The 24,815-nt window shown below is 48.6% G+C and overlaps 1 protein-coding gene across 3 annotated transcripts in view; it reads right to left on the bottom strand.

Annotated features, from left to right (window-relative positions):
- The window catches only part of LOC139276479 (ubiquitin-associated and SH3 domain-containing protein B-like), a 149,304-nt gene extending 126,019 nt beyond the window's left edge, over positions 1–23,285 (bottom strand). For all 3 annotated transcript variants that reach the window (XM_070894539.1, XM_070894541.1, XM_070894540.1), the window contains exon 1: positions 22,811–23,285. In XM_070894539.1, coding sequence (XP_070750640.1) covers positions 22,811–22,938 — 128 coding nt within the window. In that variant the 5' untranslated portion in view covers positions 22,939–23,285. The remainder of the gene's footprint in view (positions 1–22,810) is intronic.
- Between the last annotated feature and the right edge of the window lie 1,530 nt (positions 23,286–24,815).

The following is a 24,815-nucleotide window of genomic DNA, read 5'->3' as shown; positions in this document are numbered from 1 at the left end:
GATTGAAGGGGGATCTGATCAATGTTAAAAGGAGTCGATTGGATAGATACGATGAGGGAAGTCAAGAACGAGGAGGATATGACCTTAAAATTAGGAGCTGGGCCATTTAGGAGTGACATCAGGAAATACTACTTCACACAAAGGATAGGAGAAATTCTCTCCTCAAAAATTCTATGCACGATTGGAGCTTCCAAGGCCAAGATCTGTAGATTTTTGTTGGCAAGGGCATCAGAGGAATGGAGCAAAGGCAGGTAGATGGAGTTGGACCACAGATTAGCCATGATTTGATTCAATAGCGGAGCAGGCTCGAGGGGCTGAATGGCCTCCTCCTGTTTTTCGGTAGTGTATCTCAGTTAGAAGTCAGAGGCCAGAGATCTGGTACTGGGTGTCGGTCTGTGTGATCTGCAGCCCACCGACTCGGATCGCAAACCAAACCCTTCCAATTTTACCCACTCTCCTGAAAATACTGGGGTGCAATTCCATGTACACTGGCTTGGTTTGCTTTTGACATGTGATCGTCAGCAAAACAACGTCTGGTAGAAGTACCCAAATAAAATACCCATTGTGCTTCATTAAGAACAGGAGGAGGCCATTCAACTCCTCGAGCCTGTTCCATCATTCAATTATCTTAACTCCATCTACCCCTCTTGGTTCTGCAACCACTCAACACCCTTACCCAACAAAAATCTATCAATTTCAGTTTTGAAATTTTCAACTGACCCCCAGCCTCAATAGCTTTTTTGCGGAGAGAGTTCCAGATTTCCACTGCCCTTTCTGTGAAGTGACAATCCCTGAATGGAATTTTAAGGTATGCCCCCCATCCCCCCCACAACACCAAAGGAAATAGAATGAATAGATGGAAATGAGCACCTCCTGCCAGGAACCATATTCAAGTGCCCACTTCAAACAAAACTTGCTGATGAGCTAAAGACCATTCCTTCACTCGGCAGACAGCATACAGCTGAACCGGAATTATTCCCCCAACATAAATTACCCCGTGTACCTCTGGTCATAAAACAAAAACAACGAGATAACAAGGCAATGTCCCTGCAGAGGACGGAGATCCCTGCTTTCAAAGCAGCCTGTTTAATTCCCCACCAAGCCCAGTCTCTAACCCCAACCAGGAGGGCAACGGGCCCATGTCGATCAAGTGTACAGCACAGAAACAGATCATGCCGTTCAACTGTCTATGGCGGTGTTTATGCTCCACACCAGCCTCCTCCCACCCCTCTTCATCTCACCCTATCAGCATAACCCTCTTTTCCTGCTTGTCTAGCCTCCCCTTAAATGCATCGATACTATTCGCCTCAACCCCTCCCTGTGGCAGCGAGTTCCACATTCTCACCACTCTCTGGGTAAAGAAGCTTCTCCTGAAGTCCCCAGTTGATTTCTGGGTGACTATCTTATATTGATGGACTCTAGTTATGCTCTTCCCCACAAGTAGAAACACTCTCTCTGTATCCACTCTATCAAAACCTTTCATCATTTTAAACACCTCTATTAGGTCACCCCTCAGCTGTCTTTTTTCTTAAAAGGGAACGTCATTAGTGGCCATCTTATATTTATGTCCTCTAGATTTGGAATCCCCCCCACAAGTGGAAACATTTTCTCCCTGTCCGCCAGAAACACTGGCGCTTGCAGAAGGTACAAGTTTACTTGGACCAGAGGGTTGTGGTTCCTGTCTCGGAGACTGGGCTGTAACATAAATACAGCAACGGTCACCAATATAGTGAAGTGCAGCCATGCATTTCACAAATGCACTTCAATAGAAACTCTAACCTCCCCCCCCGCCGGTACTGCAGTGATGATGTGTCGTATTACAGATGGCACAAGCATCCAGAGACTGCCACAAAGAGAGAGAGTTTCAAGATCCTTTCGAGCATTGAGAAGGCACTTCAAGTAGTGACATCCTGAAGTCCTCAAGGATTGAATGCTCTGCAGCCGTCTGTAGAACTACCTCGATATATATACACACACCCCTCTCCCCCCACCATACCCCTTTCTCCCCCCCACTCCACACACACACACCCCTCCGTCCCCCCACCACACCCCTTCCCCCCCCCCGCACACACACACACCCCTCTCCCCCCCCCTCCACACCCAGACACCCCTCTCTTCCCACCCCTTCCCCCCCCACCCCTTCCCCCCTGCCTCCACACGCACACACATCCCTCTTCCCCCCCCCCCGTCCCCCCACCACACCCCTTCCCCCCACCGCACACACACACACACCTCTCCCCCCACTCCCCACACACACACCCCTCTCCCCCCCCCCCCCGCCTCCACACACACACCCCTCTCCCCCCTCCCACCACACCCCTTTTCCCCCCCCTCCACACACATCCCTCTTCCCCCCCCCCCCACACCACACTCCTTTCCCCCCCCTCCACACACATCCCTCTCCTCCACCGCCACACACGCCTCTCCCCCACCCCCACACCCCTACCCCCACCCCCCTCTCTCCCCCACCCCTTCCCCCCCTCCACACACATACCTCTCCTCCACCCCCACACACACCCCTCTCCTCCACCCCCACACACACCCCTCTCCTCCACCCCCACACACAGCCCTCTCCTCCACCCCCACACACAGCCCTCTCCTCCACCCCCACACACAGCCCTCTCCTCCACCCCCACACACAGCCCTCTCCTCCACCCCCACACACAGCCCTCTCCTCCACCCCCACACACAGCCCTTTCCCACACTCCTCCACCCCCACACACAGCCCTTTCCCACACCCCTCTCCCCCACACACAGCCCTTTCCCACACCCCTCTCCCCCACCCCCCACCCCCCACAACCCTCTCCCCCACCCCCCACCCCCCACAACCCTCTCCCCCACCCCCCACAACCCTCTCCCCCACCCCCCACAACCCTCTCCCCCACCCCCCACAACCCTCTCCCCCACCCCCCACAACCCTCTCCCCCACAACCCTCTCCCCCACCCCCCACAACCCTCTCCCCCACCCCCCACAACCCTCTCCCCCACCCCCCACAACCCTCTCCCCCACCCCCCACAACCCTCTCCCCCACCCCCCACAACCCTCTCCCCCACCCCCCACAACCCTCTCCCCCACCCCCCACAACCCTCTCCCCCACCCCCCACAACCCTCTCCCCCACCCCCCACAACCCTCTCCCCCACCCCCCACAACCCTCTCCCCCACCCCCCACAACCCTCTCCCCCACAACCCTCTCCCCCACCCCCCACACCCCTCTCTCCCCCACCCCCTCCACACCCCTCTCTCCCCCACCCCCTCCACACCCCTCTCTCCCCCACCCCCCTCTCTCCCCCATCCCTCCAGCACACCCCTTCCTCCCCACTCCACACCCCTACCCTTGCCCCCACCCACACATACCCCTTCCCCCCGCCTCCACACACACACACACACACACATTGCCCCCCCCCCACACACATCTGTTGTGAATATTACTCTTGCCTGGACCACACTGTGGTGGGAGTGCCAGGGATTAGGGCAGCCAGTGACTCAGAGCATCATGTTGCAGACAATCTCTTCCTTTGCTAAGTGACAAAGCAAATTAAACTGTGGATGAAACAAAGGTTGAAGCGTTACGAGATCCTGTGGCACTGATGGGATCTGACAGGCAGCGAACAGCTTATCGGACTATCACAGTCGCTACCCGGGATGGTCTGCCCGTTGATTGGAGTGGAGGGAGAATTGTAGCAAGTGCACTCCCAACCTCTCAGTATGTTGCCTGCACTGGTCTTGGAAAATTGCACCCAAAATATCCAGACTATTTCCCCTGAAGGCCTCAACCTTTGATAGGTTAAAGGTTCACCAGTTCACCCTCCTGTACCCCAACCAGATGATCCTTTCATGTATGAACCTTTACAGTGAGCTTCAGCAGAGAATTCAGTTGTGGGGGCATCACAGCTGAACCCACCCTCACCCAACACCCACTGGATAACACTCAGGAAAAGGAACCTTGGGGGATTATTTTTTCCTTCCTTCGCTGAAGGCTGGTGAGGCCTCAGGTGGGGCCAGATACCAGCACAGGCCCAGAGTTGGCACTGGTCCACATGGCTCAGCACCACACGGGTTGGTGTCGCTTCCACCAAACCAAGATTGTCTGGATGGTGATGTGTTGAATCAAAGCCTTACCTAATCCCTGGCACTCCCACGGTGCAGACTGGCCAAACATAGAAAGTAGGTGCAGGAGTAGGCCATTCGGCCCTTCGAGCCTGCGCCACCATTCAATATGATCATGGCTGACCAAGAACCAAAGCTGGCAGTGGTGGTATTGATGGTGAACTCACTCGTCACAACTCCTTCACACACTATTGGGTTACCCAAAGATATTCTGCTGGATGGCACTCTGACCTGACCCACCCCACCCCCCTCCCCCCAGGCACTCTCCCTTTTATAAAAGCATCATCTGTTTGAAGGTCAGAGGAGCCAGCAGAGTTTACAGTGAGAGCAAGGAACATGTGCACTGACTGGGTATCTGGGTCACATCATTAATGCTCAAGTACTGCCAGGCAGTTCCTCGAGCCGCTGCTGTCTCTGGGCGGGGAACAGCGATTGGTTAATTACTGGGGCTTTGCAATGTGCGCCGATCCAGAACAGGTTCGGCCAGATATATTGTTCACTGCGTCTACAGCTGGCGTTACTGTGGTCAGTGAAACATCGTCTCTGTGCCAGTCAGGAGGTGACGTCACAGGAATGACTTGGCTTTCTTTGTACCGTTGCTGAGAGCCCACAGCCCAGGGCACCAACAGAGCTGGAAAGAGTAAGAGAAAAGTAGCATTCAGCTGATGCTAAGAGGTCAGGCTTTGAAGCACTGTAGATTGTCGGAGAAAAGGATAATGGAGGGAGTTCCATGGTTTGGAGTCAATGAGTCAATATTTCAGCAGAGTCAGGATAAAGCATTTGCGCGGAGGATGCAGAATGAGGTCAGGAGGAACAAGAGAGCAAAGTTGACGTAAGCAATGGCTATAGTTGTATTGAAAAAAGTGGAACGAGGAACAGAGAATGAGCTCCAGTTCTGGAACAAAATGAATCACCTGTCTGAGAACAAGCCAGGGGATTCCAGCTCAACGTTAGTGCTGGCCAAACAAACACAACTACGCAAGTTATCTGAAACACACCATTGCATTATTTGTACAAGCTAGTTTGTGACAAGGTAATGTGCGGCCAGGAACTTCCTGACTATCCGAGAACATGGGCTATCAGGGCAGCCCAACTCTTCCTGTGCGACTCACCGCTTTCCGTTAAGTGACGCAGGACGCATTAGGGCCAATATTTCTTCCTACGTTGCCAGATCCAACGAGCCCCTGATATCAAGCAGATGATGGGAAGAACATTCCCACAATAAAGCAGCGAGGAACATTTTGGAGAGCTTGGGTAAAGGTGAGAGATGCCCTTGTACATCTCACTGAATCTGCCACATCTTTGGACAATCAGGGGGTGGGGAGAGTACCGAAGGAACAGTTTCTATTCTGCCCTTCCCCAGAGGTAGGCTCCACTTAAATGTAGGTTAGTGATCAACAATGGCAGCTCAGTATCACTTTTGGATGGAGTTTAATCCCTTTGACAATTATTTCTTCAAAGATCTAATTAGCACAGGAACTGGAGAACAGGCCGTCAGTCTCATTCAAATTTTTTTAAGATCAGAACTAGAAAAACTCAACTCTGATTAGGACATTCCACCTTCCAGAATCTAATGGGACACGAGGGCATATTTCATTTTTTTGGGAAATTTGGAGTTTGAAGCAAAAAAATGTGTGAAACACAGCAGGCTCCCATAAACAGCAATGTGATAATGACCAGATCATGCGTTTTTATTGATGTTGGCCCCAGGACACCAGAGAGAACTCCCCTGCTCTTCTTTGAAATAGTGTTGTGGGATCTTACACATCCACCTTAAAAAGGTAGATGGGAGTTTAACATCTCATCCGAAAGACAGCGCTCACTCAGCACTGCCCCTCCAACAGTGCAGCGCTCCCTCAGTACCGCACCTTCGACTGTGCGGCACGCCCTCAGTACTGCCCCTCCGACAGTGCAGCACTCCCCAGGTACTGGCCCTCCGACAGTCCGCGCTCCCTCAGTACCGCACCTCCGACAGTGCGGCGCTCCCTCAGTACCGCCCCTCAGACAGTCCCTCAGTACCGCCCCTCCGACAGTGTGGCACTCCCTCAGTACTGCCCCTCCGACAGTGTGGCACTCCCTCAGCACTGCCCCTCCGACAGTGCAGCGCTCCCTCAGTACCGCCCCTCCAACAATCCCTCAGTACCACCCCTCCGACAGTGTGGCACTCCCTCAGTACTGCCCCTCCGACAGTGTGGCGCTCCCTCAGCACTGCCCCTCCGACAGTGCAGCGCTCCCTCAGTACCGCCCCTCCAACAATCCCTCAGTACCGCCCCTCCGACAGTCCGGTGCTCCCTCAGTACCGCCCCTCCGACAGTCCGGTGCTCCCTCAGTACCGCCCCTCCGACAATCCCTCAGTACCGCCCCTCCGACAATCCCTCAGTACCGCCCCTCCGACAATCCCTCAGTACCGCCCCTCCGACAGTCCGGTGCTCCTTCAGTACCGCCCCTCCGACAGGGCGGCGCTCCCTCAGTATGGGCCTGGATTTTATGCTGAAGTGTCTGATGTGGGACTTGAACCCGCGCCCTTCTGACTTGAGTGGCGCGAGCACGAACCACAACAGATCCCAGCTGCAGATTGATACTCGTGCCATTTTAAGCACCCAATGTCAAACACGCCCAGATCTGCCACATCACTATTAGATGGAAGATATGAAATCTTTCTTGAGGAAGAACTTCTATTTCTCAGAATGATTTCACGTTATTTTGTGTGTTTATTTCAGCACTTCTGCTAAGTTTTTAATAGAACAGAGACTTCCCTGGACGCAGCTCAGAGGAAAACCTCCCCACCTCCAGCTCAGCGTCACATGGCCAGCTCAGCGTTCTTGCCCCAGAATTTGGTGTGGAGGAACGTTGGCTCAGGGAACAGAAAGATACACGTTCCCCCACCGACACCCCCTCTCCTTTGTTAGGGTTGCCAACCCTCCAGACTGGCCTGGAATCTCCAGGAATTACAGACAATCTCCAGCACACCGCATCGAGCAAATCCCTAGTGACGTTACAACAGAATGGTGTTTATAATTCCCGGAGTACTTTTGTGCACCGGTTCTAAAAATATTGGAGATGTGGGGGAAAAGCTGCTTGACCGACAGTCGGGAATGATCCAGAGTCCGTTCGCTTCCCGATTGGCTGTGGGGAAGGCGGGGCACCGCAAAGATGGACATGCCGTGCGACCAATGACAGGCGAGTGGGGGCGGGGCGACCAAAGGCAGGAGGTCATGTGATGAAACCTCCAGGAAAATGCCCAACCAGAGTTGGCAACTCAAGGCACTAACTCCCGCTGGGGACAGTTAATGCACCCTGCGAGTGATAGTGTGGCTGGGACAACAACATCGGTTGATGGTGGTGCAGACAGGACTAGTGTATGCAAGCGCAGGAATATATTGTCGCTCACGTTGCTGCTCGCCTCGAGGACCCTTCACATTGCCCAGGAAGAATATTGCGGCCAAAACAGATCAACCAACATTGGCAGATGCCAGGTCCAATTCCTGGTCTGAGTTAGTCAGTTCCAACCAGGGCATTAAGAGGGACACAGCTCCCCTGTACTAGGAGGGGTTCCCATTCCAGACTGCTGTCAGCCGTGGCTCAATGGGCAGCACACTCGCCTCCGAGCCAGAAGGTTGCAGGTTCAAGTCCCACTCCAGAGACTTGAGCAAAAATCTCGGCCGACACTCCAGTGCCATGCTGAGGGAGCGCCACACTGTCGGAGGTGCCGTCTTTCAGATAAGACGTTAAAACGAGGCCTCGTCTGCCCTCTCAGGTGGATGTAAAAGATCCCATGGGTACTCTTTTGAAGAAGAGCAGGGGAGTTATCCCTGGTGTCCTGTGGCCAATATTTATCCCGCAATCAACATCACTAAAACAGATTATCTGGTCATTGTCACATTGCTGTTTGTGGGAGCTTGCTGTGTGCAAATTGCATGCTGTTTCTCATATTACAACAGTGACTACACTGCAAAAAGTACTTAATTGGGTGTAAAGCTCTTTGGGACATCTGGAGGTCGTGAAAGGCGCTATAGAAATGCAAGTCTTGATCCAATATCCTTGTGCCTGCATGTGGAAACATGAAGAACTGCCCCATGGGTGAGGAACCAGCGGGTGTTTAGTGACCCATGGAACCATCAGGCCCACCTGGCAAGTCTGGGGGGGGTGGGGCATTTCCACTGGGGTTCCCACTTGCCACTTCAATTAAAAACATGCAAACCCAGGGAGTCTTGGACTAAGAAGGGGGCAAAACTGGGGTAAAAATATAAAGTTGAATATCATGCCCAAGAGGTCAACGTATATTTACATCTTTCCCCCCCCCCTCCCCGGCCCCCAACCATTATAACACATGCTGGGAAATGAGTGGTAATAGCCGGGTTGGACATGACCACTGTACAGTCACAGGCCTATATTTAGGCAGAAACTTTATCGTTTCGGAACAAGCCTTTAAGCTGTTGCAGCTGCTGACGGCAGGAACGGTAGAACAGGCCATGTGCTGCAGACGAGGGCAACTTTGAAATATAATCAAGTCGTCAATTAAACACAATTATGTACTGATTTACCACCCCCCCCCATCCCACACAATTCTTCAGCAGCACCTCCCAAACCCGCGGCATCTGCCCTCGGAGGGCAAGTACACCACCAACTCCAACTTGCCCTCCAATCCATCACCATCCTGACTTAGACATATAAACCCGTTCCTTCATCGTCGCTGGGTCAATATCCTGGAACTCCCTCCCTAACAGCACTGTGGGAGCACCTTCACCACACGGACTGCAGCGGTTCAAGGCGGCGGCTCATCACCACCTTCTCATGGGGCAATTAGGGATGGGCAATAAATGCCGGCCTTGCCAGCGATGCCCGCATCCCGAAAATGAAGTTTAAAAAAAAATAATAATGCAAGGTTATCCCTACGCTTAGAACATGGTCACCAGTAATTTCCACAAGGTGCTCTCCTAGTTGCACCCAGTAACCTCAGCAGAAACTCTGGGGAAATGGAGTCTTTGGCCATTGGTTGAAATACAACAGGATGAACTTCATGAATTAGCAACACTTGTTTGTCCTTGACTTTTCCTCAGTCTTACAGAATTGTCCAAAGGCTTTCAGGAGGTGGCAAAGGCATCACAGATAGCGTGAATCTGGTCCGTACTCAGGAATTGGTCAGTGAGGTGCTCGCCCACTATGCCAGTGTGGCACATGGATATCCCCGGGTGGGAGAAGCACATTTGGGCAGAACTGAGGAACTACTTCTCCAAGCCTAACCACATCATATACCCGACGTGGAATTTCTTGATACACACAATGGACGACCAACTGGGAAACTGTTCCCCAGCTATCACCCCTCACCTTGCACAAGTTTAAACTTTGTCACCTTCCGATCCCTCCACAGCCTTTCCCTATCCTATTTCTGCTTCTCCTCCTACAGAAGAACATAAGATGTAGGAGCAGGAGTAGGCCATACGACCCCTCAAGCCTGCTCCACCATTTAATATGATCAAGGCTGATTCAATCATGGATTCAGGTCCACTTCCCCACCCGCTCCTCATAACCCCTTATCGGTTAAGAAACGGTCTATCTATGTCTTAAATTTAAATTTATTCAATGACCCAGACTCCACAGCTCTCTGAGGCAGCGAGTTCCACAGGTTTACAACCCTCTGAGAGAAGAAATTCCTCATCTCAGTTTTAAATGGACGGCCCCTTATTCTAAGATTATGTCCCCTAGTTCTATCTCCCCCATCAGTGGAAACATCCTCTCTGCATCCACCTTGTCAAGCCCTCTCATAATCTTATACGTTTCGATAAGATCACCTCTCATTCTTCTGAATTGCAATGAGTACAAGCCCAACCGACTCAACCTTTCCTCATAAGTCAACCCCCTCATCTCCAGAAACAACCTCGTGAACCTTCTCTGCTTCCAAAGCAAGTAGATCCTTCACTCCTCTAACTCTAGCTTTCTGTGCATCTCCACCCAAACCTTTGCCCCATCAGTGGTGACAGAGCCATCAGATATCTTGGTCCCAATCTCGAACTCCTTCTCTAAAGACCTCTGCCTCGCTAGTTATTCCTCCACGTTAGAAACCCTTCCTAAAATCCACCTCTCGATCACCTCTCTTGAACTCTCCCAACATTGGGTTGCCAACTCTGCTGGTGGTCATCACGTGGCTGCCCTTCTCCCACTGCCTCTCCCACTACTGGTGGTTCAGATCAATCTTCAATCCCTGGAGAGTCCAGGATCGCCCCAACATGGCGTGCCATCTAATGCTTTTATTTACTGTATGCCTCTTGTGAATGCATGGGAAGGTTTCCTACATTAAAGGCAGCCATTGCAAAGGCAGGCAGTCTTGGAAGGGCGATTGGACTTAGCATCAGAGATCAGAAAGTTAAATCCCTGTGCCGCTCGATGTATATTTATTCTTGCTACACATTTCTCGGGTCTACGCATCTCAGTCTCCAACACCAAATAAAAAAAACATTTGCAGATTATTAGAGAGGAACAAAAATAATATTTTGAGTGTTCAGTGCTTGGGTGGCTCAGGATTTTCCAAGTGATTTCACATCAAACAGCAAACCACAAGCTGTTCTAGCAGCCTGTGCCAACAATTCACAGGTTGGCCTTAAGGGGCTACCCATAACTGTCATCGTTCTTCCCAAGAGCATAGTGTACACTCTCCCTTCAAAAAGCAAAAGATCCTATGACACTTATTCGAAGAAGAGCAGGCGAGCTATCCCCGGTGTCCTGGCCCATTATTTACCCCTTAACCGACATCACAGACAGATTATCCAGTTACTATCACAGTTCTGTTTGTGGGAGCTTGCTGTGCGAAAATTGGCTGCCGCCTTTCCCCCTACAACAGCAACCACACTCCAAAAATACTTAATTGGCTGTGAAACACTTTGGAACGGAGATTGTGAAAGATGCTATAGAAATGACGTTTTTGATTTCCTCCCCCCCCACTAGAAGTTGGAAAGAAGGAATCTTCAAGAAGACTCACACATCCCAAAACACATCTGTCCTGCAGACTCAATGAAGATGATGGGGTGATTGTCCCATGGAGGAGAGTTGAGCAGATTATGCCTATAATATCTTGAGTTTTCGAAGAATGAGAGGTGATCTCATTGAAACATACAACATTCTTACAGGGCTTGACAGGGTAGATGCAGGGAGGATGTTTCCCCGGGCTGGGGAGTCTAGAACCAGGGGTCACAGTCTCAGGATAAGGGGTCGGCCATTTAGGACTGAGATGAGGAGAAATTTCTTCACTCAGAGAGTGGTGAATCTTTGGAATTCTCTGCCCCAGAGGGCTGTGGAGGCTCAGTCTTTGAGTATATTCAAGACCGAGAGCAATAGATTTTTGAATATTAAGGGGAGCAAGTAAAATGGGGACAGTGCAGGAAAGTGGAGTTGAGGTCGAAGATCAGCCATGATCGTATTAAATGGCAGAGCAGACTCGAGGGGCCGAATAGCCTACTCCTGCTCCTATTTCTTATATTCTCATGCAAGATACATGGGCGGAGGTAGGGTCCATTGCACACTGTAGTAGCGTTGCCTTTTTAAGGTTTGCAATGAGGTAGGTGTCAGTGTGAGCTTCCTGACTTCTGCTCCGCTTTACAGGTCATTGTGTATTTACAGTAGGCATGCCAGGAATTCAGAAGCACACTCAACTGGGGGAAGGGGGGTATAGAATGGGCTCTGCGAATTCTGGTACACAATACAAAGCGGATGCACAACTCGGGAGTCTGAGACCAGCTCAATGGGTTTCAAGGAAGTTGGCTCGGCAACATTTTTCCTGAATTAGCAAGATGGGATGGGAAGGGGTGTGGGGAGGAAAATCCGGAAAAAAGTAACGGGTTTTAAATGTCAAGTTTACAGCAAGTACAAAAGCTGAAGAAACAAAGATACTTTGTCATAGACTCTTGTGTACCTGCATATCTTACTTTTGCAAATCAAATTTATTGTGTTTTAAAACCCTGAAATTACCTTCCTTTGAACTTGCTTTTATATAGCGCCTTTAATGTAGTAAAACTGCCCAAAGCACTTCACAGGAGCGATATTGAACAAAATCTTCTAAGGTCAGCCGTGACTCAGTGGGCAGCACTCTCGCCTCGGAGTCAGAAGGTCGTGGGTTCAAGTCCCACTCCAGGGACTGGAGCACAAAATCTAAGCAGACACTCCAGTGCAGTGCCGAGGGAATGCTGCATTGTCGGAGGTGCTGTCAAACCGAGGTTCTGTCTGCTCCCTCAGGTAGACTTAAAAAGATCTCACGGCACTATTTCGAAGAGGAGCAGGGGAGTTATCCCCGTCGTCCTGGGTCAATATTTATCCCTCAACCAACATCACTAAAACAGATTATCCGGTCATTATCACATTGCTGTGTGTGGGAGCTTGCTGTGCGTAAATTGGCTGCAACATTTCCCACATTACAACAGTGACTACACTCCACAAGTACTTCATTGGCTGTAAAGAACTTTGGGACATCCGGTGGTCGTGAATTGTATTTCTACAGTGCTTGGCTTTTCCCAAAAAACTTGCAACCCTCTTCCAAGTGACCATTCTTCACGCGTCAACTAAGATAGTGAGTTTCAGGTTATTCCACTACAGAAGCATCACGTCGAGCCTGCACCTGTCCCTCATCCTCACACAAACACTCCAACAGGGGTCACCTTTAGTGCAGCAAGATAGCCTCAGGCACTCCACTTGACAAACGTGAGGCGGTATCAGGACAGGTGAGCAAACACTTGGTCCGAGGGGTCGGTATAATGAATGACTGAGTGAATTAAGTTTCAAAACATCTCCTAGCGGGCATGAATCCACAGCGCAAAACAGCCCATAAATTCAGCATACATACTCTGTCGCCATGGTAATGTGGGGAAATGCCGCAGTGAGGAGGCGGGGGCCGGTTACGGTCCCACTGGGGGTGCGGAGAACGTAGGCTTTACTCTGCTCCCAGCCACGCTATATCCGACTTGGAATTGGAAGTTTGTGACCACAGGGGAAATGAACGGGTTCTGAATAACCCGTGGACAATGCTGGAGCATCTGTCAAACCACCTTATCCCAGCTCCAATATCTCTTGATCTAACAAATGAAGGCATTCAATGAAAAAAAAAACGAACAATTCTTGAACCACCCCCGTAATTTTTCTCCTGGGTGTTGCTCCCAGCAGTGTGGAGACTCCAGACCAATCCTGGAAAGTTGGCAACCCTAATTGGAGCTTGCAAGTTCTTTACTGTCTGTGTTCAGTTTTGGTCTCCGAATCTGAGGAAAGATGTTCTTGCTATTGAGGGAGTGCAGCGAAGGTTCACCAGACTGATTCCCGGGATGGCAGGACTGACATATGAGGAGAGACTGGATCAACTGGGCTTGTATCCACTGGAGTTCAGAAGAATGAGAGGGGATCTCATAGAAACATAAAATTCAGACGGGATTGGACAGGTTAGAGGCAGGAAGAATGTTCCCGTTGTTGGGGAGTTCCAGAACCAGGGGTCACAATCTAAGAATAAGGGGTAAGCCATTTTAGGACTTCTTCACTCAAAGTGGTTAACCTGTGGAATTCTCTACCGCAGAAAGTTGTTGAGGCCAGTTCGTTAGATATATTCAAAAGAGTGTTAGATATGGCCAAAGGGATCAAGGGGTATGGAGAGAAAGCAGGAAAGGGGTACTGAGGTTGAATGATCAGCCATGATCTTATTGAATGGCAGTGCAGGCTCAAAGGGGCGAATGGCCTGCTCCTGCACCTAATTTCAATGTTTCTATTTATGACGTGAATTATTAGGGATTTATAAAACTTTTGGTTTTATCACTAATTTGTATTTCCTCCTTTATCAAGTGTTTCTGCAGCAGTATTTATTATAGAATCACAGAACGGTTGCAGCACAGGAGGAGGCCAGTTAGCCCTGCACATCTTGTGTCTCTTCCCCCCCCCCCACTCAGGTACTTATCCAATTCCCTTTTGAAAGCCACGATTGAGTCAGCCTCCACCACCGTCTCAGACAGCGCGTTGCAGATCCTAACCACTCGCTACATAAAGTAGTTTTTCCTTTACCCAAAAACAGAACTTCTTTAACGACTGATTGGCAAAACCCTCCTCCAAATTTGAACAATGATGTGGTCCTTCAAGAACATGCAGTTTATTCACGCGAACAAAATGTTAAAAATGCAGCTACTGCAATCATTTAGAATAGATTCAGCTTTGCCTTTGGTAGATATTGTTGATTATTCATTCTTGATATTTTCAGCGGTCTAGTCCTTCTTGATTAGTAGTTTTAAATCAGATTCCTGTGTTTCATTTATACATTTCCCCTTCCTCTTCGGTTGTTACTCATTATGAATACAAAATTTGAGCCAACAAATGTCAAGAAGTCTACATATATACACACGTGATGTCTAAAGTTTGACATTTGAAGTGTTTTCACAAAACATTTTTTTAACCTACCATTTTTATATCTATGAAAGGCAGGCTTGCAATTCTATAGCACCTTTCACAACCACTGGACGTCCCAAAGCGCTTTACAGCCAATGAAGTACTTTTTGGAGTGTAGTCACTGTTGTAATGTAGGAAACGCAGCAGCCAATTTGCGCACAGCAAGCTCCCACAAAAAGCAATGTGATAACGACCAGATAATCTGTTTTAGTGATGTTGATTGAGGGATAAATATTGGCCCCAGGACACCGGGGATAACTCCCCTGCTCTTCTTCAAAATAGCGCTATGGGATCTTTTACATCCACCTGAGAGAGCAGACGGGGCCTCGGTTTAACACTTCATTCGAAAGCGGTATCAGACACTGAGCCACACAACGAGATATTAGGACAGATGACCAAAAGCTTGGTCAAAGAGGTAGGTTTTAAGGAGCATCTTAAAAAGGGGAGGGGGAAGAGAATACTGGAGCTTCGGTCCCAGGCAGCTGGAGGCACGGCCGCTGATGGTGAAGCAATTAAAATCAGGGATGAGCAAGAGGCCAGAATTAGAGGAGCACAGAGATCTCAGGGGGGTTGTGGGGCTGGAGGAGGTGAGAGAGAGAGCGAGAGATCAGGAAGGCCGAGGCTATGGAGAGATTTGAAACAGGGATGAGAATTTGAAAATTACAGATACTGACTAGTTTTTTCTGTTTTAAATCAAGAATATAAGAACATTTCTTTACTGCCACTGCAATGTATCAAATTGAGACCATTAAATCCACAACATCCCAATACTTCCCAAATATCTTCAGTTCAAATGTTGAGACTTTTCTTTGAGAAGCCAAAACATCATGGTTACCATGGTTACAATTTTGAGTCAGTTAGTATACAACAGACAGCACAAAATACAGTCTGTTCTATAGCAGATACTCGACAACAGCTCATTCACTAGATTCTGTTCTCATATACATCATTGTCACGCATCTCTCATTACTCTGCTAATAGCAATTAAACCCCAGTTATATCCACTGTAATTCCATTTATAAACAAATGCCAGGCAGTTCATCATTTTTAAAGCTGATTTTCTTTTGTTTAAAAAAATATTTTCAACCCTATTGTTTTGCAGTTGGGAAGTACAGCAAGTTGCTGATGTCAGAGCGGTGGAAACAGGATTTCCACTGTTCAGGGACTGCCTCAGATCGCATTGTACAGCTTCTATTCTGCAGCCCTCACTTTAAAACAACATCCTCGCCAGCTTTCAAATACACACAGGCAGAGACAGGGAGACAGACAGACACACAGAGACAGCGAGCGAGACAGACAGACAGACAGACAGACAGGGACAGAGACAGCGAGCGAGTCAGACAGACACACACACACACACACACAGGGACAGAGACAGCGAGCGAGACAGACAGACACACACACACACACACACACACACAGGGACAGAGACAGCGAGCGAGACAGACAGACAGACAGACACAAAGGGACAGAGACAGCGAGCGAGACAGACAGACAGACAGACAGACAGAGACACAGACACACAGGGACAGAGACAGCGAGCGAGTCAGACAGACACACACACACACACAGGGACAGAGACAGCGAGCGAGTCAGACAGACACACACACACAGGGACAGAGACAGCGAGCGAGACAGACAGACAGACACACACACACAGGGACAGAGACAGCGAGCGAGACAGACAGACAGACAGACACACACACACAGGGACAGAGACAGCGAGCGAGACAGACAGACAGACACACACACACAGGGACAGAGACAGCGAGCGAGACAGACAGACAGACAGACAGACACACACACAGGGACAGAGACAGCGAGCGAGACAGACAGACAGACACACACACACAGGGACAGAGACAGCGAGCGAGACAGACAGACAGGGACAGAGACAGCGAGCGAGTCAGACAGACACACACACACAGGGACAGAGACAGCGAGCGAGACAGACAGACACTGTCCCTCAGAGTAATCTATACTGAACGAACAGTTGGAGGAGGAGGATTGGAGTTTCTTGATGCAGCTTGTAGTCTGGTTAGTGAGGAGTTTTTTTTTTTAAAAAAAAAGAGCCTCAACATTGAAAAGAAATGATGTAGTAAACGGCGGTGATTCAGCGACGTCAAACTTGGATTTTAAAAGCCTGTAGATTTCAGGAAGTAAGGGAATGCAGAGAAAGAATGAGATAGAGAGGGAGAGGCGGGGTAAGAATGGCCAACTCATTGGAGAGAGAAGTGATGAGACAGGTAACAATGATAAAATAGGCAAGTTTACGATAGGAAAGGTTGGAGCTCAGACAGTGAAGCTGATGTCAAGCTTTTCTGGGATCAAGACCGGGAGGTATTAGAAGTAAGGGGTTGTAATCTAATCTGGGGGTAATGTCACAATCAAGGGGAGAGGGATGAACAAACATCTCATCAACAGCACCCCAATCCCACGGTGAAATCACTGGGTTTTTTCCAAAAACTTCTCATCTTTCCACATGAATGAAAAAGGACCTTAAATCAGAGTTAAAGGCATCGCCAAAATTACACTTCGAGCTAGTTAGGGATTACAATAAATCGATGGACAAGAATATAAAGTGTATTTCTCATAAGTTGGAAGTAAAAATGTCAGTGGTGAATTCATAATATAGATTTCTAAAGACTTTCAAAAATTGGCAACAGTATTTTTTTGTGTTTGTTTTAAGATTTTAAAAACTGCCCTCATCCACGCCTTGGTTACCTCTAGTCTTGACTATTCCAACACACTCCTGACTGGCCTCCCACATTCTACCCTATGTAAACTAGAGGTGAATCCAAAATTCGGCTGCCCCGTGTCCTAACTCGCACCAAGTCCCACACACCCATCACCCCTGTGCTTGCTGACCTATATTGGCCCCCGGTTAAGCAACCCTTAGATTTCAAAATCCTCATCCTGGTTTATAAATCCCTCCATGGCCTCGCCCCTCCCCATCTCTAATCTCCTTCAGCCTCACAAATCCCCCCAGAGATGCCTGCGCTCCTCTAATTCTGCCCTCGAGCATCCCAGATTAGAAAAATCGCGTCACCATTGGTGGCCGTGCCTTCTGTTGCCTGGGCCCCCAAGCTCTGGAACTCCCTCCCTAAACCTCTCCACCTCTCTCCTCATAACCTACCTCTTTGACCAAGCTTTTGGTCACCTGCGCCAATATCTCCTGATGTGGCTTGGTGTCAAAACATTGTGCCTCATAATCCTCCTGTGAAGCGCCTTGGGATATTTCACTTTGTTAAAGGCGCTATATAAATACAAGTTGTTCTGGTTACTTCAAAAGGGTTCAATGTTGATTCATTTCACAACTTCAGTAAAGGACTGTATAATTTGTTAAAATATATTACTACCTGTACTATTAGCCTTCACTGTGCTGCAAAAAAACTCACCTGCTGCAGTACGGTGGCCAGCCCCTGGTGGTAACAGGACTGAATTCAGAGCTTGCCCATTGGGAACCTCTGGGTTCTTTTGCCTCCATCCTTTCCTTTTGCTCCGTGAGCAGAAAGACTCTTTCAAAATACACAAAGATCACAGGACGATATATACCTGGGACGGATACTTCCTGTCCACATACAACCAGATCCCCAACACGATAAAACTGGCCTCCAAAACCCAGAGGAATTGTCACAAAAATTGATGCTATTGAGACACGACAGGACACTGATGCAACCAGCAAGGTTCCATTAATATAAAAACCCCTTGAGGAAAGCTCAAAATGGTAATCTTATTATCTAGCCCCACACAAACTGACAGTCACTCAACCACTGCCAAAAAAAAACGGCTGGCAACATATAGCAGGATGGTTTTTTTTGAAGAAATGATCGAGTCCGATCCTTCACAGTGACACAAGCATGGGGATCCGAGGAACAGGACGAGACCATTCAGTCCCTTGCACCCGTTCCTCCCTTTCAATTAGATCACGGCGGATCTGTAAATCACATCCCTTACGCAACAGAAATCTACCCATCTCGGTCTTAAAAATTTCAATTGGCCCAACATCCACAGCCTTTTGGGGAGGAGATATCCAGAACCCCACTACCCTTTGAGAGAAAAAGTCCCTCCTGGTTTCACTCTCCAACGGCCTAGCGTTAATTTTAAAAGGTTGTCCTGGCCTCTTCCCACCACAGGAAATAGTTTCTCTGTAGCTACATCTTCAACAACTTATATTTATATGGTGCCTTTAACTTAGTGTTACAAGACAAAGAATTTGACACCGAGCCACACAAGGAGAAATTCGGGCAGATGACCAAAAGCTTGGTCAAAGAGGTAGATTTTAAATATTTCACATGGATCACCCCTCAATCTCCTAAACAGAAAGGAGTACAAGCCTAGTCTATGCAACCTGTCCTCATAATTTAACCCCTTAAGTCATGGCATCATTCTGGTGAATCTGGGCTGCACTGCCTCTAAGGCAGTGCCCATAACTGAACACAGTGACTCCAGTCAGGATCTGACCCTGACACCCAGAGATAAAAGCATGCATTCCATTAGCCTTTTCGATTACTATTTTGTACAAATTGCTGATGGGAGTAATCAGCACCAACCTTTGGATTTGGAACATCTGGGACAAGGAGGAACGATTGCAAACTAAAGTCTTAAAAAAAATTTGGGGGCCATTTTCCTTCATTTCCCCCGCCCCTTGAATGGACATCCGAAACATTAAACTTTACTTCACATAGCACAGGAGGTCCATTATTTCTCTGAGGCTGATTGGCCGGCTGTGCACTTCCAGCATTCTGGGATTTTATTGTGGCTTTATTCCAGTATTGTTCCTCTCCATCTCCAAAATCATTCCTCGCTTTTTTCCTTGTTAATTTTTTTGGGCTGGTTTGATTTGGGGCCTGCAGCCATGCAGAGAGCATTAGTGATGTTCGATGGCATTCACACAAAGATTAAACCATCAAACGGGGATGACATTTTTTTGTTGCAATTAATCTGCAATCGAGAGGCAGAAAGTTTGCTGGCTGGTACATCTATGAAGAATATTAATGCCTCATCGAGGCACATCAATGATATCACTGGGATGTCAGTGGCACTGAAACCGTGGGTCTATCAAATGCAAACAAGTTGATTCACAAAACACACACAGCAGGACACAATTATAGATTTTACCCGGATAACCTTGGGTTGTTATCTGATGAGGAGCATTTTCAGTTGTATAATGCTGGAGTGACATATAGGAGTTCGGAGCACTGGAAGCAGTTTAAATTGATGCATTAACAATATTGCAAGAGAGCACTGGCTTAAGTGCAATTTTTCCCGATACGGTTTTGGCGCCGGCAAGTTAAATGGCAACACATCACCCTCAGACAGAAAGAAAGATTTGCACTAATATCGCACATTTCACAACCTCAGGATGTACCATAGCACTTTACAGCCAATGAAGTACTTTTGAAGTCTAGTCACTGTTGCAATCTAGGAAACACAGCAGCCAATTTGCACAAAGCTAGCTCCCCTACACAGCAATATGATGATGACCAGATAATCTGATTTTAAGAATTGTTGATTGAGGAATAAATATTCACGAGGGACTGGGAAGAACTGCCCTGCTCTTCTTTGGAATAATGCCCTGGGATCATTTATGTCCACCCAAGGGGGCAGACGGGGCCTCGGTTTAACATCTCATATGAAAGACAGCATCTCCAACAGTGTAGCACTGTCTCATTACGGCCCCTCCGACAGTGCAGCACTCCCTCAGTGCTGCACTGGGAGTGTCAGCCTAGATTTTGTGCTCAAGTCCCTGGAGTGGAACTTGAACCAACAACCTTCTGACTCAGAGACAGCAGTGATACCCACTGAGCCAGGGCAGACACATCACGCATGCAGATGTGGCCTGTGCGAATATTCCTCGATTTTCCCCCAGGTTGGCAAGCGGGGAAGCGAACTCCTTTTGTTTATGCTCCATTTCTCTCCATGCCTGCCTGACTGAGATCAGCAACTCACCGCATGGGAGCAACAGGCGCTGCCCATGGTGTGACTTTTGATGGGGGTGAGGGTTCAGCTTAGCACTGAAGCAGCGAGGTGCTGCCAAAGTCCACTGGCAGTCAGAGGGCCACCAGATACTTTGGGAGTGAATCTTCACATTTCCAGTTAGGATGGAGGATATACCAATGGACAAGGTAATGAGGTAAGTGTATGAGCATCAACATATGGGGTCGATTGTCCAGAGAACAGGCGATCAGGAAATCATTTCCAATTGCTGCAACTGTACAGAGCTTTGGTGTGACCACACCTGAAGTACAGTTTGGGTGTCCTTACCTGAAGGAGGATATACTTGCCTTGGAGATGGTGCAATGAAGGTTCACCAACTTGATTCCTGGGAGGAGAGGGTTGTCATATGTGGAAAGATTGAGTAGATTGAGTCTATACTCTCTGGAGTTTAGAAGAATGAGAGGTGATCTCATTGGAACTTACAAGATTCTGAGGGGGATTGACAGGGTAGATGCAGGGAGGATGTTTCCCCCGGGGCTGGGGAGTCTAGAACCAGGGGTCACAGTCTCAGGATAAGGGGTCGGCCATTTAGGACTGAGATGAGGAGAAATTTCACTCAGAGGGTAGTGAATCTTTGGAATTTTCTGCCTCAGAGGGCTGCGGTCATTGAATATATTCAAGGCGGAGATCGATAGATTTTTGGACTCGTGGGGAACCAAGGGATAAGGGGATCGGGTGGGAAAGGGGCATTGAGGTCAATGATCAGCCATAATTTTACTGAATGGTGGAGTAGGCTCGAGGGGCCATATGGCCAACTCCTGCTTCCCATGTTCGAATGAAAATACAGAATGCAACCGCAGCCGGTAACTAAAATTGCAGGAATTACATTAAAAAAAAACAGAATATCTTCTCATAGAATCAAACCATACAGGAAGCCATTCGGCCCATCGTCCCTTTTCAACTATTTAACCAATTTTCTTTTGAAAGTTACTATTGAATCTCCTTCCCTTTCAGGGCGCTTGTTCCAGATCACAACCACTCACTGCCTTAAAAAAAGGAGGTTTCCTCATCTCTCCTCTGGTTCTTTTGCCAGTTATCTTCGATCTGTGTCCTCTGGTTACTGATCCGCCTGTCACAGGAAACAGTGTCTCCCCATTTACTCTACCAAAACAGTGTATCTATGGTCCTAACCACAATCTACCAAAAACATATCTCCATTTTGAAGGCCATTATTAAAAAGTAGCCCAACAGGAACTATAGAAACAGAGGGTTTTTTTTGAAGGGGGCGGTTATATAAAATTCTTCATGCACAATTTAAATAAAAAAAGGTTTTAACAAAAACAATCTTTGCATTTTTTGATTTTGGTGAAGGAAATATTGCTGCAATACATGTCAGCCAGTTGCTGTGCAATTTAGCAAAAAAAAAAGGTCAAGTGGCGTTTGTGTTTCCAAGTAGCCAACATCTGATCGTCAGAAAATCCTGGAAATAGGGTTTTGCCGCATTCACCTTTTTAAAAGCGGCTTGAAAGGGAGAGGAGAGAGGAATGGGTTTACATTCGTGCCTTGGGTAAACTGGCGTGCATTGGGAACGATGCTGCTGTCCATTTGCAACCTAATGCAGATACAACCCATTATATTCCGTGCAAAATTCACATGTTACGCCGAGGGGGTGGGCAAATAACAGACATGGCTTGTTTTTTCAAAAAAAATTACCAGCATTCAAACAGCCTTTTAAAAAAAATCAATAGGGAGAAGGGAAAACGGGGTGAGGGAAATAGACAATCTCTCCTGAAACTGACCAGCTGGTGAATTTCACTCAGCCCCGGCTGCACCTCCCCCCCACACACACACACACACACACACACACACACACACACAGCTCCCCGGGACCCACACAGCTCCCTCCCTCCCTCCCACACACAGCTCCCCGGGACCCACACACTGGAACTGCAACCCCGCCACTCCAAACTAGCCACCTTCCTGCCTGGAGGCCCTGAATTTCTGCATTCTAGTGTGTGTGTGTGTGTGTGAGAGAGAGAGAGCGTTAGAGGAGCGAGACCTTTGCCAGTTTAAATCTTTACGGTTTTTTAAAAATTGCAAAATACGAAGGCGAGAGAAAAAATATCAGATCATGAAACGTTAAAGCTGCTCAGGCGCTGTGCCTTTTCAGCAGAGCCCGGAATGTGAAAACATGTTTATAAATCTCTAGGCCATGTGAGAACTCCGTTATAGAATCAAACCTTACATTGTAACAGAAATTAGACACACACACACTGTATCAGCCCAGCGCCATTGGGATACTGTAACAAATAAAGGAAACAAAGAGAGATAGATACAGATAAACTCGTCCAACTTACGCCCTGGCTTTTGGGAATCCCATTGAGAGAAAGACCTCCAGAGTTGAGCCATGTTTGACGGTCCCAGACCGGTTCTGGCGATTCTTTCTGGGTGCAACCTGACTGTATAATTCTTCTTTGGTAGCCATGGTGTGGGTGTGTGGGAGAGAGAGAGAGAGATTAAAGTGCCATTATAATTCCAGCGAGAAACAGTCCAGGCATATACACCATGCACAGAGAGAAAGCGTCTTCCACACAGCCTTAGTACAGGAGCGTGTACAGAATCAACTTCCTGGTGTACAGGCAGGATCCAGAGTAACCCCGGCCACACTCACTCACTCGGAAGTCTAATCATCGCCTCCTGAAACATTGCATAAGACGTCATATTTCTTTCTTTCTCTCTTTCTCTCTTTCTCTCTCTCTCTCTCTCTCTCTCTCCGCCCCAGCATGGAGGAGAGGGGAAAGATTTCTAACCAGCTGATCCCGTGTCACTCGAGCAGTGGGACTGTTCAGTAACTGACTAATTTATGAATGGGCCGGGCAATAGTATCATCTGTATCGCCTCCCTCCCTCGCTCCTTAAATGGAGCTGGCGACCCACACTGCCGGATCTGAAACCGCTCTGTGCTTGAAAAGTTCAAACATTAATTAATCATCAGTCGACGGCTCAGCTAAAAATTCTGGAACACATTCTTATTTTGCAAATGCTTCCAAAACGTCAGATTAAATATTCTGAGCGGGTTTAATATGACTATGTAATAATATATATTTAAAATACTTCTCAGTTTATATATTTGTGACTGGGTTGCTGTGACTGTTTAAAGAGCGGGTTTCAGGTTTGAAACGTCGACAATAAAGGTGGAATATTGAGTGACACGCGAGTTTGATTTTACTGAGCCATTTAGCATCCTCTGAAATGTTACAGCTATTTTTAGTTGACCATTAATACAAGTGCCCCCTTATTAAAGGGGCACTGAAACCGTCAAATAAACAAATTAAACTTTAGACATTAAGTGGTTCAAATTAAACTTTGGTTGCCGGGGGTGATGATGCACTCCAGTCCCTCCGGCACCCAGCTCTCGCGGAAGGCCGCAAGCGTACCGGTGGACACCTCCATCTCCAAGGACACCCTGGCTCGGATGTACGCGCGGAAGAGAGGCAGGCAGTCGGGCTGAACGACCCCCTCTGAAATGTTACAGCAACAGAATGTCTGTGTCAGCTGTGGCTCAGTGAGTACCACTCCACCCTCTTGAGTTATCAGGTTCTGGATTCGAGTCCCACTCCAGGGACTTGGAGCACAAAATCCAGGTTGACACTCCCAGTGCAGTGCTGAGGGAGTGCTGCTCAGTCGGAGGGGCAGTACTGAGGGAGTGCTGCACTGTCGGAGGGGCAGTACTGAGGGAGTGCTGCACTGTCGGAGGGGCAGTACTGAGGGAGTGCTGCACTGTCGGAGGGGCAGTACTGAGGGAGTGCTGCACTGTCGGACGGGCAGTACTGAGGGAGTGCTGCACTGTCGGAGTGGCAGTACTGAGGGAGTGCTGCACTGTCGGAGGGGCAGTACTGAGGGAGTGCTGCACTGTCGGAGGGGCAGTACTGAGGGAGCGCCACACTGTCGGAGGAGCAGTACTGAGGGAGCGCCGCACTGTCGGAGGGGCAGTACTGAGGGAGTGCTGCACTGTCGGAGGGGCAGTACTGAGGGAGCGCCGCACTGTCGGAGGGGTAGTACTGAGGGATGCCGCACCTGAGGAGGGGCAGTACTGAGGGAGCGCGACACTGTCGGAGGGGCAGCACTGAGGGAATGCTGCACTGTTGGAGGGGCAGTACTGAGGGAGTGTTGCATTATTGGAGGAGCAGAACTGAAGGAGTGTTGCATTGTCGGTGGGGCAGTACTGAAGGAGCGCTGAAATTTTTTGGATGAGACATTAAACCGAGGCCTCGTCTGCTCTCTCCGGTGGACACGAAAGATCCCATGACAATATTTCAAAGAGCAGGGGAGTTCTCCTCAGCATCCTGGGGCCAATATTTAT

This window comes from Pristiophorus japonicus, chromosome 11, assembly GCF_044704955.1.
Source record: "Pristiophorus japonicus isolate sPriJap1 chromosome 11, sPriJap1.hap1, whole genome shotgun sequence".
Classification (NCBI taxonomy): Eukaryota; Metazoa; Chordata; class Chondrichthyes; family Pristiophoridae; genus Pristiophorus; species Pristiophorus japonicus.
This window is presented reverse-complemented; position numbering and strand designations above follow the sequence as displayed.